We start from the raw sequence: 23993 nt of genomic DNA, 5'->3' as shown, positions 1-23993 counted from the left end.
CCAGTTAGTCTCAGTGGAAGATGTTGGAGTTGACAATAAAGATGTGGTCTCAGGGCACTTGGAGATACATGATAAAACAGAACATAGTCAGTATGGTTTCCTCAAAGAAAATCTTGTCTCACAAATCTGTTGGAATTCTTTGAAGAAATAAGAAGCAAGATAGACAAAGGAGAATCAGTTGATGTTGTGCACTTAGGTTTTCAGAAGGTCGCTGACAAGGTGCCACACATGAGAGAGCCAGTGGAGTTACTGGAAAGAGTTTAGCATGGGTAAAGCAATGGCTGCTTGGCAGGAGGTAAAGAGTGGGAATAAAGGGACCCTTTTTTTAGTTGGCTGCTGGTGACCAGTGATGCTCCACAGGGGTCTGTGTTGGGACTGTTTATTCTCACGATATTTGGATGATGGAATTGATGACTTTGTTGCAACGGTTGCAGATGATATGAAGATCGATGGAGGGACAGGTAGTTTTGAGGAAGTTGAGAGGATATGGAAGGACTTGGACGGATTAGGAGAATGGGTAAAAAAAAAAAGTAGCAGATGGAATACAGCGTAGGGAATTGTATGGTCATGCACTTTGGTAGAAGAAATAAAAGGATAGATTATTTTCTAAATGAAGTGGAAATACAAAAACCTTCGGCACTAAAATACTTGGGAGTCCTTGTGCAGGATTCACTGAAGGTTAATTTGCTGGTTGAGTCTGGTGAGGAAGGCAAATGCGATGTTAGCATTCATTTCAAGCGGACTAGAATATAAAAGCAGGGGTGTAATGTTGAGGCTTTATAAAGCACTGGAAAGGTCTTACTTGGAGTATTGTGAGCAGATTTGTGTCTCTTATCTAACATAGATAAAACTAGAGAGGACTCAAATGAGGTTCACAAAAAAATTTTCTAGGATTGATCAGCTTGTCATATGAAGAGCGTTTGATGGCTCTGGGCCTGTATTCACTAGAATTCAGAAGAATGAGGGGTGACCTAATTGAAACCTATCGTTTGGTGAAAGGCCTTGATAGAGTGGATGTGGAGAGAATGTTTCCTATGGTGTCTAAGACAAGAGGACACAACCTCAGAATAGCGCAGTGTCCTTTTAAAACGGAGATGAGGAGGAACTTATTTAGCCAGAGTGTAGTGAAACTGTGGAATTCATTGCTAAGGCATTTGAAGAGGCTGATGCACCATCAATAACTCTAGGAGACTAAAAGTGAACGATAGGCTTTTATTGACAGCGAAAAGGGAGCACGACCATGTCGGAGACTGAGGGAGGAGCAGTGCCCCAATTGCCTTTATACAGGGGTCTGTGGGAGGAGCCATAGGAGCAGTCAGCAGAGAAGTGTGTCCAGACAGGTATACATAGTTTACCACAGAGGCCAAGTTTTTCTGTATATTTGAGGCCGAGATTGGTAGATTACTGATTTGTCAGGGCATGAAGGGATATGGAGGAAGACCGGAGACTGGGGCTGAGAGGGAAAATAGATCAGCCATGATGAAATGGCTGAGCAGACTTGAAGAGCCTAAATGCCTATTTCTGCTCCCGTATCTTAAGCACAGAGAAGGCTGCAGAGGCTTGTAAACTCAGTCAGCACTAGCCTCTCCATCATTGGGGACATCTTCAAAAGGTGACAGCTCAAGAAGGTGGCATCCGTCACTAAATACCCTCACCATACAAAATATCTCTCTTCTCATTGCTACCAAAGGGAGGAGGTACAGAAGCCTGAGATAAGACCATAGGACCATAATAAATAGGAGCAGATTTAGGCCATTCAGCCCATCGAATCTGCTCCACCATTCTATCATGGCTGACCCCCAGATCCCACTCAACCCCATATACCTGCCTTCTTGCCATATCCTTTGATGCCCTGACTGACCAGGAAATGATCAACTTCTGCCTTAAATATATGCAAGGTCTTGGCCTCCATCGCAGTCTGTAGCAGAGCATTCCACAGATTTACTACTCTCTGGCTAAATAAATTCCTCCTTACCTCTGTTCTAAAGAGTCACCCCTCAATTTTGAGGCTGTGCCCTCTAGTTCTAGATAACCCCACCATGGGAAACATTCTCTCCATGTCCACTTTATCTAGTCTTTCAACATTCGGTAGGTTGAAACACCCTGCATTGTTCTAAATTCCAGTGAGTACAGGCCCAAAGCTGCCAAACACTCCTCATATGTTAACCCCTTCATTCCTGGAATCTTCCCCGTGAACCTCCTCTGGACTCTCTCCGATGACAACACATCCTTCCTGTGATAAGGGGCCCAAACTGTTGACAGTACTCCAAGTGCAGCCTCTCTAGTGTCTTATAAACCCTCAACATTATCTCCTTGAAATAAATACCAACATTGCATTTGCCTTCTTTACACAGACTCAAACTGTAAATTAACCATCTAGCAGTCTTGTATGAGCACTCCTAAGTTCCTCTGCACCTCTGAGGTTTGTACCTTCTCCCCATTTAGATAAAATACATTCTCAACAATTTAGGAACAGCTTCTTCCCCTTTGCCATCAGGTTTTTGAACTGTTTTGTTTTCCTTTTGCAATATATTCATTTTATTTTTATATACTGCATATTCTTATTGTACTTTATCATAATTTCTATGTATTCACTGTACTACTGCCACAAAACAACAGATTGCATGGCACACAGTAACTAGTGATAATAAACCTGATTCTGGTTCTAATGTTGCCCGTCTCAAACCCCGCTCCATCCTGCTTACTTTCAGTTTCAATAAAAGCAGGCTGTTGGGAGGAATGGTGGAATGGTGGGAGAGGGAGAAGTTGTGCTGATTGCAGTTACCCAACCTGCCTATCAGGCAGATCACCTACAAAAGTCTTTTAAAGAGTTTGTGTCTCTGTCTTAATTGCACTTCCTCACGCTCAGGACACCAAGATGCTAAAAGGAATTAAGAAAGTCTAGTTTGATTAGTTTAGTACCTTTCCTGCATTTGAGCAGCCCATGTAGAACAGGAAATTGAATAAGGCAGCATGGTAATATAGGGGCAGGACATTATGTGGTGATTAGCACGACACTTTACAGCGCCAGCGACTGCAGTTTCATTCCTGCCACCCTCTGTAAGGAGTTTCTATATTTACCCCATGACCCCCGTGGGTTTCCTTCAGGAGCTCTGACTCCCTTCCACATTCCAACGGCACATGGGTTAGGGTTAGTGAGTTGTGGGGTGCTATGTTGGTGTTGGAATTGCAGTGACTCTAGTGGGCACACATTGTCAGACTATGTTGGTCATTGACGCAAACAAGACATTTCACGTGTGACAAGTAAAACTAATTTTTTAAAGTGCCCTGCAGCCCCAATATATTTATCTACAATTAACCGGGCTCCTGCTATTGGTTAACCGATATATTCACTTCACCATCTAACCCCTCAAACCAGCGTATCTGATATCTGGCACCAAGCTCTGGTGATGGGCTGGAAAAGTTCTTTATGTCAGAGCCCACATGGTTGTTGAGCAATGTGTTAAAATTCCGTAGAATGATTGGGGAATCTGTACTTCCAAGATTCCTATGTATCTACGTATGCCCCCCTCTCTCACTCTCCTTCCATTTCTTTCATAATCCACTGTCCTCTCCTATCAGACTCCTTTGTTTTCAACCCTTTATCTCATCTGACTATCACCTCACTTCAGCCACCATTCTCCACCTACTTCTCTTCCCCTTCACCTGGTTTCACTTGGTTTCACCTGTCAGCTTGTCCTCCGTCCCCTCCACAACCTTCTTATTCTGGTTTCTGCTCCTTTCCTTTCCAGCACTGATGAAGAGTTCCAGCCTGAAATGTTGACTCTTTACTTCTCTCCATATATGCTGCCTGGCCTGCCTTGTTCCTCCAGCATTTTGTATGTGGCTCCTACATTTGAAACTGTTTGAGGTTTTCCACAAAAGACATGGGACAATCCATTGGGACCTAACTGTATAACATCTTCCAGTGATTATCATTTAGGTTTCTGCCATCTTTATCATTTTTAATCCAACTTACTACTTCCCCTTGGATCTCATGAACTTTTGATTTCTAGTGTGGTGTATGATTTAGGTCTTTGTCACATCTTGCCAAAATCCTCATTCTACTTTTCACGAACTACAGTCATTTGCAATTGAGAGTTAATAAGGAAACCATGATGATTGACTTACAGAGTTAAACTAAATAGTTCAAAGAAGTGCTACGCAAAAAGCTTCTGATTGGTGGCCACTTTCTGCAGAAATATCCTGTTTTGGTTGGTGACCTATGTTTGTTAACACTGAGACCCTAGAGTGATGGTTCCATAATGTGACAACCAGTAACCAAGTTCAAGACCATAATAGTGCACATTAATAATAAACAAACAGCCCACAGGTAATATTTTGCCATTTACAATGACATTTGAAAATGTGATTTAGAACTGCATCATCTTATAGAGCACTGTGTCTGTTCAGAAATCACCTATTAGTGTTATTAAACAGGGTATTTTATTTTAATCAGTTTTTTCCCATTTATTCATTTTCTTTACTGTAGTCTGAAAACAGCATGTTATTACGTAGTTTCCCCAGCTACATGTGAACCTTGACATGCCTCAGCAGTCAGTTAGAATAAGATGCCCACAAAGCCTACGTAAATTGCTTTGAAATGCAGGATTAACTCAAGGCCTACAATAATGGGGGTGTAATAGGATGTTCTAAACTTGTAAAAGATTCCAAATGTATGTTGTATACATATTATTTACAATGGAGCAAAGGTTAACATCAGAACAGGGAAAAAGTCTTTTTTTAACTTCAAAAGATTTCATCATTAATATTTTATTGAAATAGAAAAGAAAAAATCAGAAATAAATTTTGCCTTTGGTATTTCTTCAAAATGAAGCTCTAGAGTAGATTTAATAACTATCTGCCCCAGGCACTGTACAGCACAGTTTAACAGTTCCCTGTTCTCCCAAAGGACAATATGTGAAGTTTAAAAGTAAAATAATCTATAAGTGACGAATCATGGCTGTGCGATTCACCAAAAATTAGATTGTCTCTTTTTCAAGTTGCACAGCCAAATATTCAAAACTCCAATGAGGTACATGATGTCAGGAGAGGCAAAATAAAATTGATAAGTAATGGAAAGGTATTAAAGTAAAAAGTCAATTCTGTTGCTCTGAATTTTATTTTATTTTTATTTAATGATAGGCCTTCTGCCTTTCAAGCCATATCCCCCAGCAATGCTACAACTCTGATTAACCCCTAACTTAATCACTGGCAATTTACAATGATCAATTAACTTACCCGGACTGTGGGAGTAAACTGGAGCACACAGAGAAAATTCCCACACTCACGGGGAGAAAATGCAAACACCTTACAGAACAGCACCGAAAGTTATCTCAGAACTCTAGAATGCCCCAACCTGTAATACATTGTACGAACTGGTGCCAGTGAGGAATGAAGCTCAAAAATTATTTGTTAATTACTTTTTTTGGCCAAGAATTTACAATACTGGCAAGCAGTCCACATCTGTTGTTCACTCACTCCATCCACTCCACCGTGCAGCAGGTATTGAAAATAACTACACAAATAATAAACAAGACAGAGTCTGCAGATGCTGGAAATCAAAGCAACACACACAAAATACTGCAGAAACTCTGCAGGCCAGGCAGCATCTATGAAGAGGAATAAACAGTCAATGTTTCAGACCAAGACCTTTCATCGGGACTCTTAATTCCTTTTTTTATCTTTACTCTTTATTCCTCTCTGAACTGCCAAGTTTCTCCAGCCTTTGTGAATATTATTCAAAATAAAGCAATCGGTGTTCAGTTACTGTGTTGAAGTCCTCACTCCTGCCTTTCAAAGGAGTGAAGAACTCAACACAGTAATAATTGTTTTAAAAAAAACATGCTTTTTGCAAGCAATTAAATAAAATATATTTCAGGAATCAACAGAAGAAATTTGGAAGCCTCTGTTTTCCCCCTCCTATCCAAAATGATATCAAAACTATTGAATTCCATCTGTAATTTGTTATTTCGGCTGGAGATAGGTTATTAATTAATGAATCAATGAATTCCATCTGTACTTTGCTCCTAAAGAGTTAATAATAAAATCAAACTCGCCCAACTGTGAATTTGAAGATTGCCCCAAACTTTGAGTGAAAGAACTCCCTTTGGAGAATGCAGCTCTTCTCAATGTGCTCAGTAAGCAGAAGCAAGGCTTTCTCAATAATCCACAATTTATTAATTTGAGCAGACCAGAGACTGTAAATGTAAAACTAATCATCATAGCTTACAGGAGTTCTTTGACATTTTTGTCTTGAAGTCTCATTAATTTCAAAGCATACAAAAAAAGTGCGAGAGAAATGTTAACTGATCAATACACTGTCTCTTTTATGTAGCACTGCTGTTCAAATCCCAATGGACCTTGAGACCAGAAATTAACTGTGTGAAATATGAAGTGTAAACGTTGAATAGTGTCACATAGATGAGAATGCAGACAAAAGTGCTGGCCCAGCAAATTACCTGTACTTCTTTAAAAAAATAAGGTGAAAAGTTCCTCCATTAAAATGATGTATTGACTTTAATATGTGAACTCCTGCTAAAAAAAATTGCACCTTTTCTATTTATCAGAAAAACTCATGTAAAGGATAATTGAAGATACAGGATATCTGCTGATTAACCTATTCTGTAGTCTGACTCTTCGTATTAAATGTCACAACATCCTCTGGGCAGGCAGATGTTGCTGTTTCTCAGAAATCCTCTTGCACCTTTAACATCTGGAATTGCTTTGTTGTCAGAAGTTTATTCCTGACCTTGCATTCAAACAAACATTAAGGCTAGAGAGACCCTACAGTGTTAATCCTCCAGAATTATTTGCATGAATTCTATAATTATGAAGAGACAATTATGACAATGAAAATGTTTCAAAGAAAGAGGAAACTAAGGTGAGAAATAAGGTTTTTTTTGTAATAGTTCTCACTTTCAAATGAGAGGAGTGAGATCTTTATTGACCTTACTAATATGTTCTCATGTTTAAGAGAGGAAAGCTATTAGTGTATTATGTGCATAGAGTCACACATTTTTTATCTTTAAAAAATATTTTACTCTATAAATTTGGAAATCACAACTTCAATGCTTCTCTGTGAAACTGAAAGAATTGTGAAAGTGCATCCTAAGGAAAAAAAGCTGAGTTTGCTGGCATGAGGAAATTCAAAGCAACACACACAAAATGCTGGAGGAATTCAGCAGGTCAGGCAGCGTCAGTGGAAAAGAGGAAGCAATACACATTTTGGGCTGAGACTGATGAAGAGTCTCGGCCCAAAACATCAACTGTTTTTCCATAGACGCTGCCTGGCTTGCTGTGTTCCTCCAGCATTTTGTGTGCTGCTTAGGAGTTTTCTGGGTTAGATGACCTCAAGCAAGGTGATAGCAAGGGACTAAAACTGGCTTTGTGTTCCTTTAAGTTACTCCAGAATATCAAATTATTTATTGATTTACTTACTTAGAGATAGGGTGTGGAATAGGCCTTTCCAGCTCTCCAGGCCATTGCACTCAACCCTGACTGAACCGTTACCTAATCACGGGACAATTTACAAGAACCAATTGACCTACCAAATGGGACGTCTTTGGACAGTGGGAGAAAACCCACAAATTCTACAGGAAGGATGCACAAACTTGTTACAGATGCTGCTGGGAAGGAAATGCGAACTCCGACACCACAAGCTGTAATGGTGTCCCGCTAACTGCCACACTACCATGGAGCCTCTGCATTCAGGTTAGGATATAATTAGTTTCTATACTTGAGCAGTATCCTATAACCCACATAGCAAACGAACAGAGATGAGACATCAGCTGTTAAAGTGAGCCGTATTTCACTGTCTCAGAGTGTGCACACACTGTATCTCATCAGCCTTGCACAACTCCCATTAAAATTAAGACCCAATCAGCCTTTAAGGCCTTGGGAAAGCACAAGCAGAGTTTCCAAGTATAGTAAGTTTCAAGTAAGTTTCTTTTTTTCTTTCTTTGTCGATTAGTATGTAGTGGCTACACTGAGAATGGGTCAAGAGATAGTGGTATGTTCTTTGAGTGAGATGTGGGAACGCTGGGAGACCTCCAGTCTCACTGATAACCACATCTGCGCGAAGTGCACTGAGCTGCAGCTCCTCAGAGACTGTGTTAAGGAACTGGAGCTGCAGCTGGATGACCATCAGATCATACGGAGAATGAGGAGGTGATAGATAACAGCTACAGGGAGGTGCTAAAAAAACCAACAGAAAGCAACTAAAAAGTCATTAAAAAGGTAAAGTTGGAATATGAAAGTAAGCTAGCCAATAATATTAAACAGGATACCAAAAGTTTCTTCAGATACCAGAAGTGTAAAAGAGAGATGAGAATGGATATCAGATTGCTGGAAAATGATGCTGGAGAGGTAATGGGGACAAGGAAATGGTGGATGAACTGAATAGATATTTTGCATCAGTCTTCACTGTGGAAGACACTAGCAGTTTGGTGGGAGTTCGAGGTGTCAGGCGGCGTGAAGTGTGTGAAAGTACCGTTACTAGACAGAAGGTTCTTGGGAAACGGAAAAGTCTGAAGGTAGATAAGTCACCTTGACCAGATGGTGTACACCCCGGGGTTCTGAAAGATCTGGCTAAAGAGATTGTGGAGGCATTAGTAATGATCTTTCAAGAATCACTAGATTCCAGAATGGTTCTAGTTCTGGAAGACTGGAAAACTGCCAATGTCACTCCTCTCTTCAAGAAGGGAGAGAGCAGAAGAAAGTAAACTGTAGGCCAGTTAGCCTGACCTCAGTGGTTGGGGAGATGTTGTAGTTGATTATTAAGGATGAGCTCTCAGGGTACTTGGAGGCACATGATAAAATAGGCCATAGTCAGCATGGTTTCCTCAAGAAAAAATCTTGCCTGACAAATCCGTTGGAATTATAGACAAAGGAGAATCGGTTGATTTTGTGTACTTGGATTTTCACAAAGGCCTTTGACAAGGTGCCACTCATGACGTTGCTTAATAAGCTACAAGCTCAGGTATTACAGGAAAGAATCTAGCAAGGATAAAGCAATGGTTGATTGGCAGAAGGCTAAAAATGGGAGTAAAGGGAGCCTTTTCTGACTGGTTGTCAGTGACTAGTGATGTTCCACGGGGTCTATGTTGGAACCAATTCTTTTTATGTTATATGTCAATGATTTGGATGATAGAATTGATAGCTTTGTTGAAAAGTTTGAAGATGATATAAAGATAGGTGGAAGGACAGGTAGTTTAAAGAAGTAGAGAGGCTATAGGAGGAATTAGACAGATTAGGAGAATGGGCAAAGAAATGGCAGATGGAATATAGTGTCAGGAAGTGTATGGTCTTGCACTTTGGTAGAAAAATGAAAGGATTGACTATTTTATAAATGGAGAGAAAATACAAAATTGATGTGCACAGGAACTTGGGAGTCTTTATGCAGGATTCCCTAAAGGTTACTTTGCATGTTGAGCCTGTGGTGAGGAAGACAAATGCAATGTTAGCTTTCATTTCAAGAGAACAAAAATATAAAAGCAAGGATGTAATGTTGAAACACTTTTGAAGCACTGCAGAGACCTCACTTGGAGTATTGTGAGTAGGTTTGGGCCCCTTATCTTAGAAAGGATGTGCTGAAACCAGAAAGGGTTCAAAGGAGGTTCAGGAAAATGATTCCAGGATTGAACGGCTTGTCATTTGAAGAGCGTTTGATGGCTCTGGGCCTGTACTCACTGGAATTCAGAAGAATGCGGAGTGACCTCTTTGAAACCTATCGAATGATAAAGTGGATGTGGAGTGGATGTTTCCTAGGGTGTAATAGTCTAAGACCAGAGAACACAGATTCAGAATACAGGGGTGTCCTTTTAGAACGGAGATGACAAGGAATTTCTTTAGGCAGAGATTGGTAAATCTGTAGAATTCTTCCACTGGCAGCTGTGGAAGCCAAGCCTTTATGTATATTTAAGGCAGAGGCTGATAGATTCTTGATTGGTTCGTGCATGAAGGGATATGTGGAAAAGGCAGGAGATTGTGGCTGAGAGGAAAATTGGATCAGTCATGATGAAATGTCGGAGTAGACTCAATGGGCCAAATGGCCTAATTCTGCTCCTATAGCTTATGGTCTTATGGTCAAGTGCAATGTTAGCATTCATTTTGAGAGGACTCAGATATAAAAGCAAAGATGTAATGCTGAGGTTTATAAATCTTTGGTCAGACCACACTTGAAGTACTGTGAGCAGTTTTGGGCCACTTATCTAAGAAAACGTGCTAACTTTAGAGAGGGTCCTGGGTAGGTTCAAAAAAATGATTTTGAGTTAACCTATGAGGAGTATTTGATGTCTCTGGGCCTGTACTCACTGGAATTTAGAAGAATGAGGGCGGATCTCATTGAAGCCTATTGAATATTAGAAGACCTGGTTAGATTGGATGTGGAGAGGATGTTTCCTATAGTGCGTGAGTCTATGACCAGAGGACACAGCCCCAGAATAGAGAAATATCCATTAGAACAGAGATGAGGAATTTCTTTCACCAGAGTGTAGTGAATCTGTGGAATTCATTGCCGTAGACAGTTGTGAAGGTTAAATCATTGAGTATACTTGAAGTGGAGGTTGACACATAGTCTTTTTGATTAGTCAGTGTGCCAATGGTTACAGGGACAAAGCAGGAGACTGGGCTTGAGAGATAAGAAATCAGCCATGATGGAATGGTGGAGCAGACTCAATAGGTCAAATGGCCTAATTCTGCTCCTATGTCTACAATGTTATCATGTTTATAAGTAAGCAATTACTTCACTGAATCAAAAACCATTGCTCAACAAATCAAACTAGTTTAAATCTGTGTGCATAATAGTGAATTTCATTTTGCACATCTAAAACCTGTCAACATGACTGTGGTAATCCTGAATTGTACATACCAGGAAGGCAGTGAGACTCCGCTGTGTCGACTCCCACTCAAAGCAACTGTTGATGAAGCGGCCGGTACTAATCAGCACCATGATGCAGCGCCTCACACGGTAGTAGTTTTGCTGAAAGAGCTGAAACACACAACAGGCCCATGAACAGCACCATTATTTGTCCTAGCCACTTATGATATTACAAAAGCACATTTACACAATTAAAGGAAATGGGCTTAATTCATTGCCACAAATAAATTTTTCTAAAATTATTAGTTTTAAACTGAGGTCAGCAGAGGCCCAGACGTTCCTGAGATATGGTTCCATAAGACTACGTCTATATTTTTTGATTTAGAGATAGAGTGTAGTAACAGGCTCTCTCCAGCCCAATGTGCTCTCACTGTCCAATTACACCCATTTACTAATTTACCTCCTAACCTGTACAACTTTGCACTGTGGGAGGAAACCAGAGCACCTGGAGGAAGCCTGCATGGTCACGGGGAGAGCGTACAAACTCTTTCCAGACAGCGGTGGAAGTGAACCTGGGTCCCTGGCACTGTAGTCGTGTTACACTAACTGCTACACAACTGAACTGCCCAGGTTGAGTTATCTAAGCCCTTCTTTCATCCCAGCAAAAATACTAGAAAACAAAACATCTGTGCAGCTACTTGCCTGTGAAGCTACTGAGTTTTAATTGGATTATGATTTGTGTGTCTTACTGAAGCTGGTACCAATGTAGTGTGGATCATAATAGAAGCAAATAATTAGGTTGATTGTGGCTAGGAATGTAGTAAGCAAATATGACATGTCATTACAATACTATTTTAAACAGGTCCCAATCAATCAGGGTAGGTAAAAAGTACCACATCTGATATTGTGGCTCATTTTTCTATTCCAAACACATAAAAAGGAAGTGGAGACACAAGTGACAGTAAATGTCGGAATCGGGAGCAAAGACTAACAGCTGGAGGAACACAGCAGGTCAGGCAACACCTGTGCAAGGAAACAGACAGTCGATGTATTGGGTCAAAGAACACTACAGCACAGAAACAGGCCCTTCAGTCCAGACCGTGCATACTGAAACTATTTAAACTGCCTACTCCAAATGACTTGCACCTGGACCATAGCTCTCCATATGCCTACTATCCATGTACCTATCCAAACTTCTCTTAAACATTGATATTACGTTCGCATGCACCACTTCTGCTGGCAGCTCATTCCAAATTCTCACCACCCTTTGAGAGAAGAAGTTTCCCTTAACTATTTCACGTTTCCCCTTAAACGTGTTTAAGTTCTAGTCCCATCTAACTTTGTGAAAAATCCTGCTTGCATTTACCCTATCTATAGTCTATCCCTCGTAATTTTGTATTCCCCTATCAAATCTCACCTCAATCTACTATGCTCTTTTTGGGAAAAAGTCCTAAACTACTCAACTTTTCCTTGTAACTTGGGTCCTCAAGTCCTGGCAACATCCTTGAAAAATTTCCCTGCAATCTTTCATCTTATTGACATCTTTCCTATAAACTTTCCAAAACTGCGCACAATACTTCAAATCTGGCCTCACCAACATCTTATACAATTTCAACATAACTTCCCAATTCTAGTACTCACTTAATACTTTGATTTAAGAAGGATGTGCCAGAGGCTTTCTACATGATCCTATGCACCTGTGACACCACACAGAAGGAATTATGGACCTGTTTTCCTAGGTCGCTCTGTCCTACCACACTCCTCAGTGCTCTACCATTCACTGTGTAAGACCTACCCTGGTCTGCGCTCTCCACACCCATGACTATGTGGCTAGTCATGGCTCAAATATAAGTTTGCTGACGATACAACCATTGTTGGTAGAATCTCAGATGGAGATGAGAGGGTGTACAGGAGCAAGATATATCAGCTAGTTGAGTGGTGTTGCAGTCACAACCTCACACTCAACATCAGTAAGACCAAAGAGCTGATTGTGGACTTCAGAAAGGTAGATAGATAGATAGATAGATAGATAGATAGATAGATAGATACTTTATTCATCCCCATGGGGAAATTCAACTTTTTTCCAATGTCCCATACACTTGCTGTAGCAAAACTAATTACATACAATACTTAACTCAGTAAAAAAAATATGATATGCATCTAAATCACTATCTCAAAAAGCATTAATAATAGCTTTTAAAAAGTTCTTAAGTCCTGGCGGTAGAATTGTAAAGCCTAATGGCATTGGGGAGTATTGACCTCTTCATCCTGTCTGAGGAGCATTGCATCGATAGTAACCTGTCGCTGAAACTGCTTCTCTGTCTCTGGATGGTGCTATGTAGAGGATGTTCAGAGTTATCCATAATTGACCGTAGCCTACTCAGCGCCCTTCGCTCAGCTACCGATGTTAAACTCTCCAGTACTTTGCCCACGACAGAGCCCGCCTTCCTTACCAGCTTATTAAGACGTGAGGCGTCCCTCTTCTTAATGCTTCCTCCCCAACACGCCACCACAAAGAAGAGGGCGCTCTCCACAACTGACCTATAGAACATCTTCAGCATCTCACTACAGACATTGAATGACGCCAACCTTCTAAGGAAGTACAGTCGACTCTGTGCCTTCCTGCACAAGGCATCTGTGTTGGCAGTCCAGTCTAGCTTCTCGTCTAACTGTACTCCCAGATACTTGTAGGTCTTAACCTGCTCCACACATTCTCCATTAATGATCACTGGCTCCATATGAGGCCTAGATCTCCTAAAGTCCACCACCATCTCCTTGGTCTTGGTGATATTGAGACGCAGGTAGTTTGAGTTGCACCATATCACAAAGTCCTGTATCAGTTTCCTATACTCCTCCTCCTGTCCATTCCTGACACACCCCACTATGGCCGTGTCATCAGCGAACTTCTGCACATGGCAGGACTCCGAGTTATATTGGAAGTCTGATGTGTACAGGGTGAACAGGACCGGAGAGAGTACGGTTCCCTGCGGCGCTCCTGTGCTGCTGACCACAAGGTAAGACAAGGGAACACAAACAAATCCTCATAGAGGGATCAGAAGTGGAGAGAGTGAGCAATTTCAAGTTCCTGGGTGTCAATATCTCTGAGAATCTAATTTGGTCCCAACATATCGATGCAGTTATAAAGAAGGCAAGACAGCAACAATATATCATCAGGAGTTTGAAGAGATTTGGTATGTCAACACATACACTCAAAAACTTCTATAGATGTACCGTGGAGAGCATTCTGACAGGCTGCATCACTGTCTGGTATTGGGGGGCGGGGGGACGGGGGAAAGCTACTGCGCCAGACCGAAAGAAACCTCAGAGGGTTGTAAATTTAGTCGAGTCCATTTTGGGTACTAGCCTACAAAGTACTCAGGACGTCTTCAAGGAGCGGTGTCTCAGAAAGGCAGTATCCATTATTAAGGACCCCCAGCACCCAGGGCATGTCCTTTTCTCACTGTTACCTTGAGGTCACCACAGTGACCTCACTGTCACTGGAGCTTGCCCAGGTGGATTGGAGGAGGATACTGGGATGACGGCAGAGCAGAGATGGCTGCAGTTTCTGGGAATAATTCATTAGGCGCAGGATAGATATGTCCCACAGAAGTTCTCAAATGGCAAGGCTAGGCAACCAACTCTGACAAGGGAAGTTAAGGACTGCATATAAGCCAAGGAAAGGACATATAAGGTAGCAAAAATGAGTGAGAAGTTAAATGATTGGGAAGTTTTTAAAATCCAACAAAAGGCAATTAATAAAGCTATAAGAAGGGAAATGATGAAATATGAGGGCAAACTCGCCAATAATAAAAAGCAGGATACAAAATGCTTTGTTCAGCAATATGAAGAGTAAAAGGGAGGTGAGAGTTGGTATTTGGCTACTGAAGTTTGCAGGCGACATGAAGAGAGGTGGAGAGGCAGTTTCTTTTGCGGAAGCAGAGAGGCTACAGAAGACAAATTTACACAGATTAAGAGAATGGGAAAAGAAGTGGCAGATAGAATAGAGAGTCAGGAAGCAAATGGTCACGCACTTCGGTAAAAGAAATGGAAGGATTGACTACTTTCTAAATGGAGAGAAAATACCAAAACTCTGAGGTGCAAAGGGATTTTGGAGTCTACGTGCAGGATTCCCTGAAGGCTAATTTGCAGGTTAACTCTGTGGTGAGGCAGACAAATGCAATGTTGGCATTCATTTCAAGAGGACTAGAATATAAAGGTAAGGATGTAATGGTGAGATTTTATAAAGCACTGGTGAGGCCTCACTTGCAGTATTGTGAGCAGTTTGGGCCCCTTATCTAAGAAAGGATTTGCTGAAACTGGAGAGGTTTCAAAGGAGGTTCACAAAAATGATTCCAGCCTTGAATGGCTTGTCATTTGAAAAGCATTTGATGGCTCTGGGCCTCTATTAATTAGAATTCAGGAAAATAAGGGGTGACCTTATTGAAACATATTGAATGGTGAAAGGTCTTGATAGAGTGGAAGTGGAGACAATGTTTCCTATGACGGAAGAGTCTAAGACCAGAGGACACGGCCTCAGAATAGCAAGGCATCCTTTTAAAATGGAGATGAGGAGGAATTTCTTTAGCCAGAGAGTGGTGAATTTGTGGAATTCTTTGCCACAGGCAACTGTGGAGGCCAAGTCTTTACGTGTATGTAAGGCAGAGGTTGATAGGTTCTTGATTGGTCAGAGCATGAAGTGATAGAGGGGTGTGGATTCAGCTGACTCTCAGATGCCCACTCAAATCTTATTTACTTAGCGTTGCTTTTAACAAACATCTCTTTGTCTTTTATCTTTACTTTTTATAACTATTTTTCATATTTGTACTTTTATCCCATTGCAAAGCACTTTGAACTATGCCATCTGAAAGAAATGTGCTGTATGAATAAAGACAATATTATTCTTTTTCTCTCAGCTCAAATTGGTAAAACCTGAGCCAAGCACTCTCATTTCTCAATTGCTAGGACCTTACAGATTGTTCTAGCAGTGTTTAGTATTGTTATTATTATCATCATTATTACCACCACTGTATCTTTCAGGAAGTTCCTCATTAAAATGTTGAACATAAAAAGGGAGATTTAACAAAAGCTCGGAGAATCAGATTAAAACAAAATAAAGTGTGAACAAATTTTGAATATAGATTGATGGAAGACAAGATTTAAAGTTTAATTGATATGTTATGGAATTCCTGTGCAGTTATACTTGACAGGACTGATCTCCAGAGACTATTTTAAATCAATGTACAGCCTTTCAATTCTGGATAAAGTTGGAAACTGACAAGCAAATCTTAAAATTCCTTCTGACCTTCATTCAAATCATATAAACTAAATATTATTCTAAATGTAAGACATTATTAATATTTACAAATAAAGTTATAATAACATCAAACAGCTTGGTAATGGCTTAAAAATAAAGAGCACACAGAAACTGCATGGTGTACAGATAGTCCTGAGTTAACAACATCTGATTTATAGACATCTCTATTTTTGAACGAGCTCCTGTTTCATTATTAAATTCAAAAATGTAATGTACACTACGTTAATATATTCATTCCTACAAATGGCAGAACTAAGTTCTTCCCTCTCCCTCTCCACTGTCTGTAATTGTTTTCTCTTGCCAGTCTCAAGTGCTTTCTTTAAACATACAATATGACAAAGCACAGTTCTTTCCACACAAAATGTGCTGACCTTTAAACCTACTTCTAACAGCACCCCAGGCGTGTGTTCTATGCACCCTCTAGTCTCCGTGTAAATGTCTCTAACATACGTGCTTCTAACAGCACCTCAGGCGTGTGTTCTATGCACCTTCCACTCTCTGTGTAAAAGTCCCTAATAGTAACAGGGATATCGAGGAGCAGATAGGGAAACAGATCCTGGAAAGTTGTAATAATAACAGACTTGTCATGATGGGTGATTTTAATTTCCAAAATATCGATTGGCATCTCCCCAGAGCAAGGGGTTTAGATGGGGTGGAGTTTGTTAGGTGTGTTCAGGAAGGTTTCTTGACACCATATGTAGAAGGGCCTACAAGAGGAGAGGCTGTACTTGATCTGGTATTGGGAAATTAACCTGGTCAGGTGTCAGATCTCTCAGTGGAAGAACATTTTGGAGATAGTGATCATAATTCTATCTCCTTTACAATAGCAATGGAGAGAGATAGGAACAGACAAGTTAGAAAAGCGTTTAATTGGAGTAAGGGGACATATAAGGCTATCAGGGAGGAACTTGAAAGCATAACTTGGAAACAGATGTTCTCAGGGAAAAGTACAGAAGAAATGTGGCAAATGTTCAGGGAATATTTGTGTGGAGTTCTGCATAGGTACATTCCAATGAGACAGGGAAGTTATGGTAGGGTACAGGAACCGTGGTGTACAAAGGCTGTAATAAATCTAGTCAAGAAGAAAAGAAAAGCTTACAAAAGATACAGAGAGCTAGGCAATGCTAGAGATCTAGAAAATTATAAGGCTAACAGGAAGGAGCTTAAGAAGGAAATTAGGAGAGCCAGAAGGAGCCATGAGAAGGCCTTGGCGGGTAGGATTAAGGAAAACCCCAAGGCATTCTACAAGTATGTGAAGAGCAAGAGGATAAGACATGAAAGAATAGGACCTATCAAATGTGACAGTGGGAAAGTGTGTATAGAACCGGAGGAAATAGCAGAGGTACTTAATGAATACTTTACTTCAGTATTCACTATGGAAAAGGATCTTCGTGATTGTAGTGATGATTTGCAGCAGACTGAAAAGCTTGAGCATGTAGATATTAAGAAAGAGGATGTGCTGGAGCATTTGGAAAGCTTCAGGTTGGATAAGTCGCTGGGACTGGATGAGATGTACCCCAGGCTACTGCAGGAGGTGAGGGAGGAGATTGTTGAGCCTCTGCCGATGATCTTTGCATCATCAATGTGGACGGGAGAGGTTCCAGAGGATTGGAGGGTTATGGATGTTGTTTCTTTATTCAAGAAAGGGAGTAGAGATAGCCCAGGAAATTATAGACCAGTGAGTCTTACTTCAGTGGTTGGTAAGTTGATGGAGAAGATCCTGAGAGGCAGGATTTATGAATATTTGGAGAGGTACAATATGATTAGGAATAGTCAGCATGGCTTTGTCAGGGCAGGTCATGCCTTACGAGCCTGATTGAATTTTTTGAGGATGTGACTAAACACATTGATGAAGGTAGAGCAGTAGATGTAGTGTATATGGATTTCAGCAAGGCATTTGATAAGGTACCCCATGCAAAGCTTATTGAGAAAGTAAGGAGGCATGGGATCCAAGGGGACATTGCCTTGTGGATCCAGAACTGGCTTGCCCACAGAAGGCAAAGAGTGGTTGTAGATGTATTCTACAGGAGGTCGGTGACCAGTGGTGAGCCTCAGGGATCTGTTATGGGACCCTTACTCTTCATGATTTTTATAAATGACCTGGACGAGGAAGTGGAGGGATGGGTTAGTATGTTTGCTGATGACACAAAGGTTAGAGGTGTTGTGAATAGTGTGGAGGGCTGTCAGAGGTTACAGCGGGACATTGATAGGATGCAAAACTGGGCTGAGTAGTGGCAGATGGAGTTCAACCCAGATAAGTGTGAAGTGCTTAATTTTGGTAGGTCAAATATGATGGCAGAATATAGTATTAATGGCAAGACTCTTGGCAGTGTGGAGGATCGGAGGGATCTTGGGGTCCGAGTCCATAGGATGCTCAAAGCAGCTGCGCAGGATGACTCTGTGGTTAAGAAGGCATATGGTGTATTAGCCTTCATCAATTGTGGAATTGAATTTAGGAGCCGAGAGGTGATGTTGCAGGTATATAGGACCCTGGTCAGACCCCACTTGGAGTATTGTGCTCTGTTCTGGTTGCCTCGCTACAGGAAGGATGTGGAAGCCATAGAAAGGGTGCAGAGGAGATTTACAAGGATGTTGCCTAGATTGGGGAGCATGCCTTATGAGAATAGGTTGAGTGAACTTTGCTTTTTCTCTTTGGAGCGATGGAGGATGAGAGGTGACCTGACAGAGGTGTATAAGATGATGAGAGGCATTGATCGTGTGGATAGTCAGAGGCTTTTCCCCAGGGCTGAAATGGTTGCCACAAGAGGACACAGGTTTAAGGTGCTGGAGAATAGGTACAGAGGAGATGGTTAAGTTTTTTTTCTCAGAGAGTGGTCAGTGTGTGGAATGGGCTGTTGGCAACAGTGGCGGAGGTGGATACGATAGGGTCTTTTAAGAGACTTTTGGATAGATACATGGAACTTTGAAAAATAGAGGGCTATGGTTAACCCTAGGTAATTTCTAAGGTCGGGACATGTTCAGCACAGCTTCGTGGGCCGAAGGGCCTGTATTGTAGGCTGTAGGTTTTCTATGTTTCTATGTATGTGCTTCTACCTGCACCCAGCAGTGTGTTCTATGCACTCTCCACCCTCTATGTAAAAAACCTACCCCTGATGCAGTATCTCCTTCCAGCTTTTTTCCACTCTCCTTACACATATCTCCTCAGTTATTAGCCAGTGCCGCCCTAGGGAAAAACCATTGTCTGTCCATTCTATCTCAGCTTCCTATCATTTTGTACACCTCTATCAAGTCACCTTTCATCCTCCTTCGCTTAAACAGAAAACCTTTTCTCATAAGACATGTTCACTAATCCAGGCAGCATCCTGGTAAATGTCTAAAACCTCCAGATCCTTCCCATACTGAGGCAACCAGAACTGAACACTGCCATTATTTGCCATTGAATACAATACCATTAGAATCTGAATCTTTATCACTAATACATGTCAGAACATTTGCAGCTTTATGGCAGAAGCAGATTGCAATGCAAAAAAAAATACTATTAGGTGCAATAAGACGTATAAGAACAATAAACAACGCAAAAAGAGAGCAAATGGTCATAGGTTCGTGCACTGTTCAGAAATCTGATGGTGGAGGGGTAGAAGCTGTTCCTAAAACATTGAGTATATGTCTTCATGTTTGTGTATCTCCTCTCTGTGGGTAGCGATGAGAAGAGGCTATGACCTTAATGACAGATACCACCTTTTGTGACATTGCCTTTCGAAGGTGTCCTCAATGCTAAGGAAGTTAGTGCCCATGATCAAGCAGGCTTTATGTACTTCCTGACATGGACAAAATTGAGTTATGGATATCAAAATGAAACCCTGCTGTTACCTGGAGATGGGTTGTCATCAACTTCAGCAGGTTTAGGCCCATCACTGGAACTCAATCCCAATGAAAGGCTCTCACTTGAAACATTAACTGTTTCTCTTTCCAAAGATGTTGCCTGACCTGCTGAGTTTTTCCAACATTTTCTGATGGTACTTTGGATTTCTAGCATCTGCAGCTTCAGTTTGATTTTTGTTTAGTTCTGTAGATATCTGAAGACAGATCCCCAGCTCCGCATTGGTGCGGCACTGCTCGACCAGATCTGATAGCATCGCTGCTACAAAAATTCAATTATAACAGAGAAAGGGATCTCAATGTTCAAAATCAGTATCATACTTCTTAAGAATGAAAACCTCTTGGGAACAGATAATAAATCTGTGGAATGAGCCATGTCTCTATCTTCTTTATCTTTGATCAAATATAACTTTGCAGAAAATTAACTTTAATTATCCCCATTTTAATTGAACCATGTGAAGTACAGCACAACATAAAAGATAGCGCTTGGATAATAAACTATAATGGAAAGGGAAGCATCTGCCTGAGGACTGAAAGATCTTATCAGTCCTTATCAGCATGGCACCAATGTCCTGTAATGCAGTTTTGTAGTGAATACAGCCCAGTCCATCACAGGTACAGCTCTCCCCACCATTGAGCACATCTTCATGAAACCCTTTTGCAGGAAAGCAGCATCCATCATCAGGGACCCCCACCACCCAGGTCATGCTCTCTTCTCACTGAGCCATCAAGATGAAGGTACAGGAACCTCAGGACTCTCACCACCAGGTTCAGGAACAGTTATTACCTCTTCAACCATCAGGCTCTTGAACCAAAAGGGATAACTTCACTCAATTTCACTCTCCTCATCACTACTTGTTCCCACAACCTATGGACTCCTTTCAAGGACTCTTCATCTCACGTTCTTGATATTTATTGTTTATTAATTATTATTTCTTTTTGTCTTTGCACAGTTTGTTGTCTTCTGCACTCTGGTTGAAAGTCCAAGTTGGTGCAATCTTTCATTGATTCTGTTATGGTTATTATCCTATAGATTTATTGAATATGTCTGCAAGGCAATGAATCTCAGAGTTGCAAGTGGTGACATATATGTACTTTGATAATAAATTTTCTTTGAACTTTGACTTTACTTTGAAAATAATAGGGTTTAAACTGGACTGAAGTGTTGCAGTTAGATGTCATGAACACCAAGTAAAATACCTATGAGCTGCTATGCCAAAGGAGAAGAGTCACGTATTACTCTGCAAATTCCTAATGAAAGTGAACACATCTTTTTGGATATGCAAGGTCACACTGTTATCAGTTAAGAACTTTTAAAAATAAAACATGACTCTGCTAGTTGACGTAATTCAGAAAGCACAATTAACCAAAACCCAGAGGCTAAATTTTATGAAATATAGATGACTGAATATAAGGAAAAATAAACTTAATTGGAACATACTGAACACACTGGGCAATTTAATTCCAAATTTACGGCCTAGATATTCAATTGTAAAGCTCATTTACTTGAAAGACTACAGGAATTAATCATAAAATCATGATGTTTGATCAGTATTTTGATGAAGACAGAGAGTTCCCTAATTGTTGTTTCAATGGGCCTCAGAAATGAAAGGCTAATGATAAGAGTTCTTTTTCAAAGGAGTTGAAAATGAGAGTGCATTTTCTTTACTGGCGAGAATGTTTCTTATATTGGGGGAGTCCAGGAGAATCTCAGAAAAGAGAGATGTCTATGTAGAACAGAGATGAGGAGGAATTTCTTTAGCCAGAGGGTGGTGATTCTGTGGAATTCATTGCCACAGTCGGCTGTGGAGGACAAGTCATTAAGTATATTTAAAGCAGAGGTTGATATGTTCTTGATTAGTAAAGGCCTAAAGGTTACAGGAGAAGGCAGGAGAATGGGGTTGAGAGGGATAATAAACCTGCCATGAAGGAATGACAGAGCAGGTTCAATGGGCTGAATGGCCTAATTCTGCTCCTATGTCCTATAGACACTGAATTGATTCTACAACCTAGGGACATACTTTCAAGGAATTTAAACTTGTATTCTCAATATTATTTATTTCTTTGTTTGTTATTATTATTGATTTTCTTTTTATATTTTCACATTTGTTACCTTTTATTTATTTATTTGCACATTGCCTTGGTGTGTAGTGTTTTTATTGATTCCATTGTATTTCTTTGTTCTACTGAGAATGCCCACAAGAAAATGAATCTCAGGGTTGAGTATGGTGACATATACATACTTTGATAATAAATTTACTTTGAACCTGAAGATGGGGTGTATCCACCAGCACTTTAGGGAGATCGCATTGGGCAACTATGATTTATAAAGTTACTGAACATACAGCTTTGTCATCATCTGCAGGTAGAGATCTGGTAATGTCCTGAACTATGGACTGTTCTGCACATTGAAGGTCACGATCACTCTGTGCTTGTCACTCAGAGGATGAGTCCATGCACGTCACTGTTTAGGGCATTCAGTGCATCGGTGATGTCATTGATGCCGTGTTTCGTAACTTCTTCCTGCCTTTGCAGGTCAAGGGAATTTGGCCATTGCTGCCAACATTCCAAGACTGATACATTGTGTCCAGTGCTCCCAATACGGCCTTCTCTACATTGGACAGACCCGTCTTAAACTGGGGGTCCGCTTCGTCAAGCACCTCCGCTCCATCTGCCACAAGGTGGACTTCCCGATGGCCAAACATTTTAATTCCCATTCCCGTTCCAATGTGTCAGTCCATTACCTCCTCTTGTGCCAAGATGAGACCACCCTCAGGGTGGGAGAGTAACACCTTATATTCTTTCTGGGTATGCCCAAACTGATGGCATGAATATTAATTTCTCCTTCAGGTAAACAAATCTTCCCTGCCCCTCCCCTCTTCTATTCTCCACTCTGACCTTTTGCCTTGTCCCACCTGTCTATTACTTCCCGCTAGGTCTCCTCCTCATTCCCTTTCTCCTGTGGTCCACTTTCCTTTCCTTTCAGATTCCTTCTTCTCCAGCCTTTTACCTTTCCCACCCATCTGGCTTCACCAGTCACCCTCTGGCTATCCTCCTTCCCCTCTCGCCATGGTTTTATTCTAACATCTTCCCCCTTCCTGCTCAGTCTTGAAAGAGGGCCTCAGCTCGAAATGTCAACTGCTTATTCCTCTCCAAAGATGGTGCTTGACCATTTTGAGTGTATTCCTCCAGCATTTTATGTACGTTGCTCTGGATTTCCAGCATCTGCAGAATCTATTGTGTTATACGTTAATGCATGTGATTTACAGCTGCTGTGTATGACTCCAGAAATTCTTTGTGGTTAATGAGTGGACTAATCAGGAGAACGTAACCTCAGTAAGCGGTCAATGTGGATGGATGAAACTCGCATGCTGGTCACATGGGGCAAAGTTCCTAGCCATGACATTTCCCTTGAGTTCCAGTGATGATCATATTTATCAAAGTACAAGTTTGGAATATATTTTAATGGCAACATAGAAAACCTACAGCACAATACAGGCCCTTCGGCCCACAAAGTTGTGCCGAACATGTCCCTACCTCAGTAATTACCAGGCAACAATGAATATCAAAAAATTACAGATGTTGTAAATAGAGTCAAAGAGTACTAGAGTACAGAAACAGACCTTCAGCCCATCTGGTCTGTTCCGTCTAGTCCAATCAACATGCACCTGGACCATAGCCCTCTACACCCTTCCCGTGTATGTACTTATCCAAACTTCTATTAAAAGTGTTGAAATCAAAATAAAATCAGAAATGAAACCAAGTGTTAGATCTGATAGCATCTCTGGAAAGAAGAAACAAGTTAATACGTCAGATCAAATAACCTTCCTTAAACTGGCATTAACCTGGGATAATTTATAATGTCCTCTGCTATTGAATGCTGGGGTTACTTTACCTGCTGGGAGCCAGCCAACTCTCATGATCTCATTTCTTATTTTCAGGTAACACCTGAAAGTTGTTGCTCTCACACATGCTCATCAACTCCCCTTTGATTAGTTTGTTATTAATGTATATTAGATA

The 23993-nt window shown here is 40.9% G+C and overlaps 1 protein-coding gene across 3 annotated transcripts in view; it reads right to left on the bottom strand.

The window, feature by feature from the left end:
* The window catches only part of mctp1a (multiple C2 domains, transmembrane 1a), a 553815-nt gene that overhangs the window by 201910 nt on the left and 327912 nt on the right, over positions 1 to 23993 (bottom strand). For all 3 annotated transcript variants that reach the window (XM_073066356.1, XM_073066347.1, XM_073066365.1), the window contains exon 16: positions 10871 to 10990. In XM_073066356.1, coding sequence (XP_072922457.1) covers positions 10871 to 10990 — 120 coding nt within the window. The remainder of the gene's footprint in view (positions 1 to 10870; positions 10991 to 23993) is intronic.

Source organism: Hemitrygon akajei, chromosome 2 (genome assembly GCF_048418815.1).
Source record: "Hemitrygon akajei chromosome 2, sHemAka1.3, whole genome shotgun sequence".
NCBI classification, from domain to species: domain Eukaryota; kingdom Metazoa; phylum Chordata; class Chondrichthyes; order Myliobatiformes; family Dasyatidae; genus Hemitrygon; species Hemitrygon akajei.
Note: the sequence above shows the minus strand (reverse complement) of the source record. Positions and strands in the feature narration are given on the sequence as shown.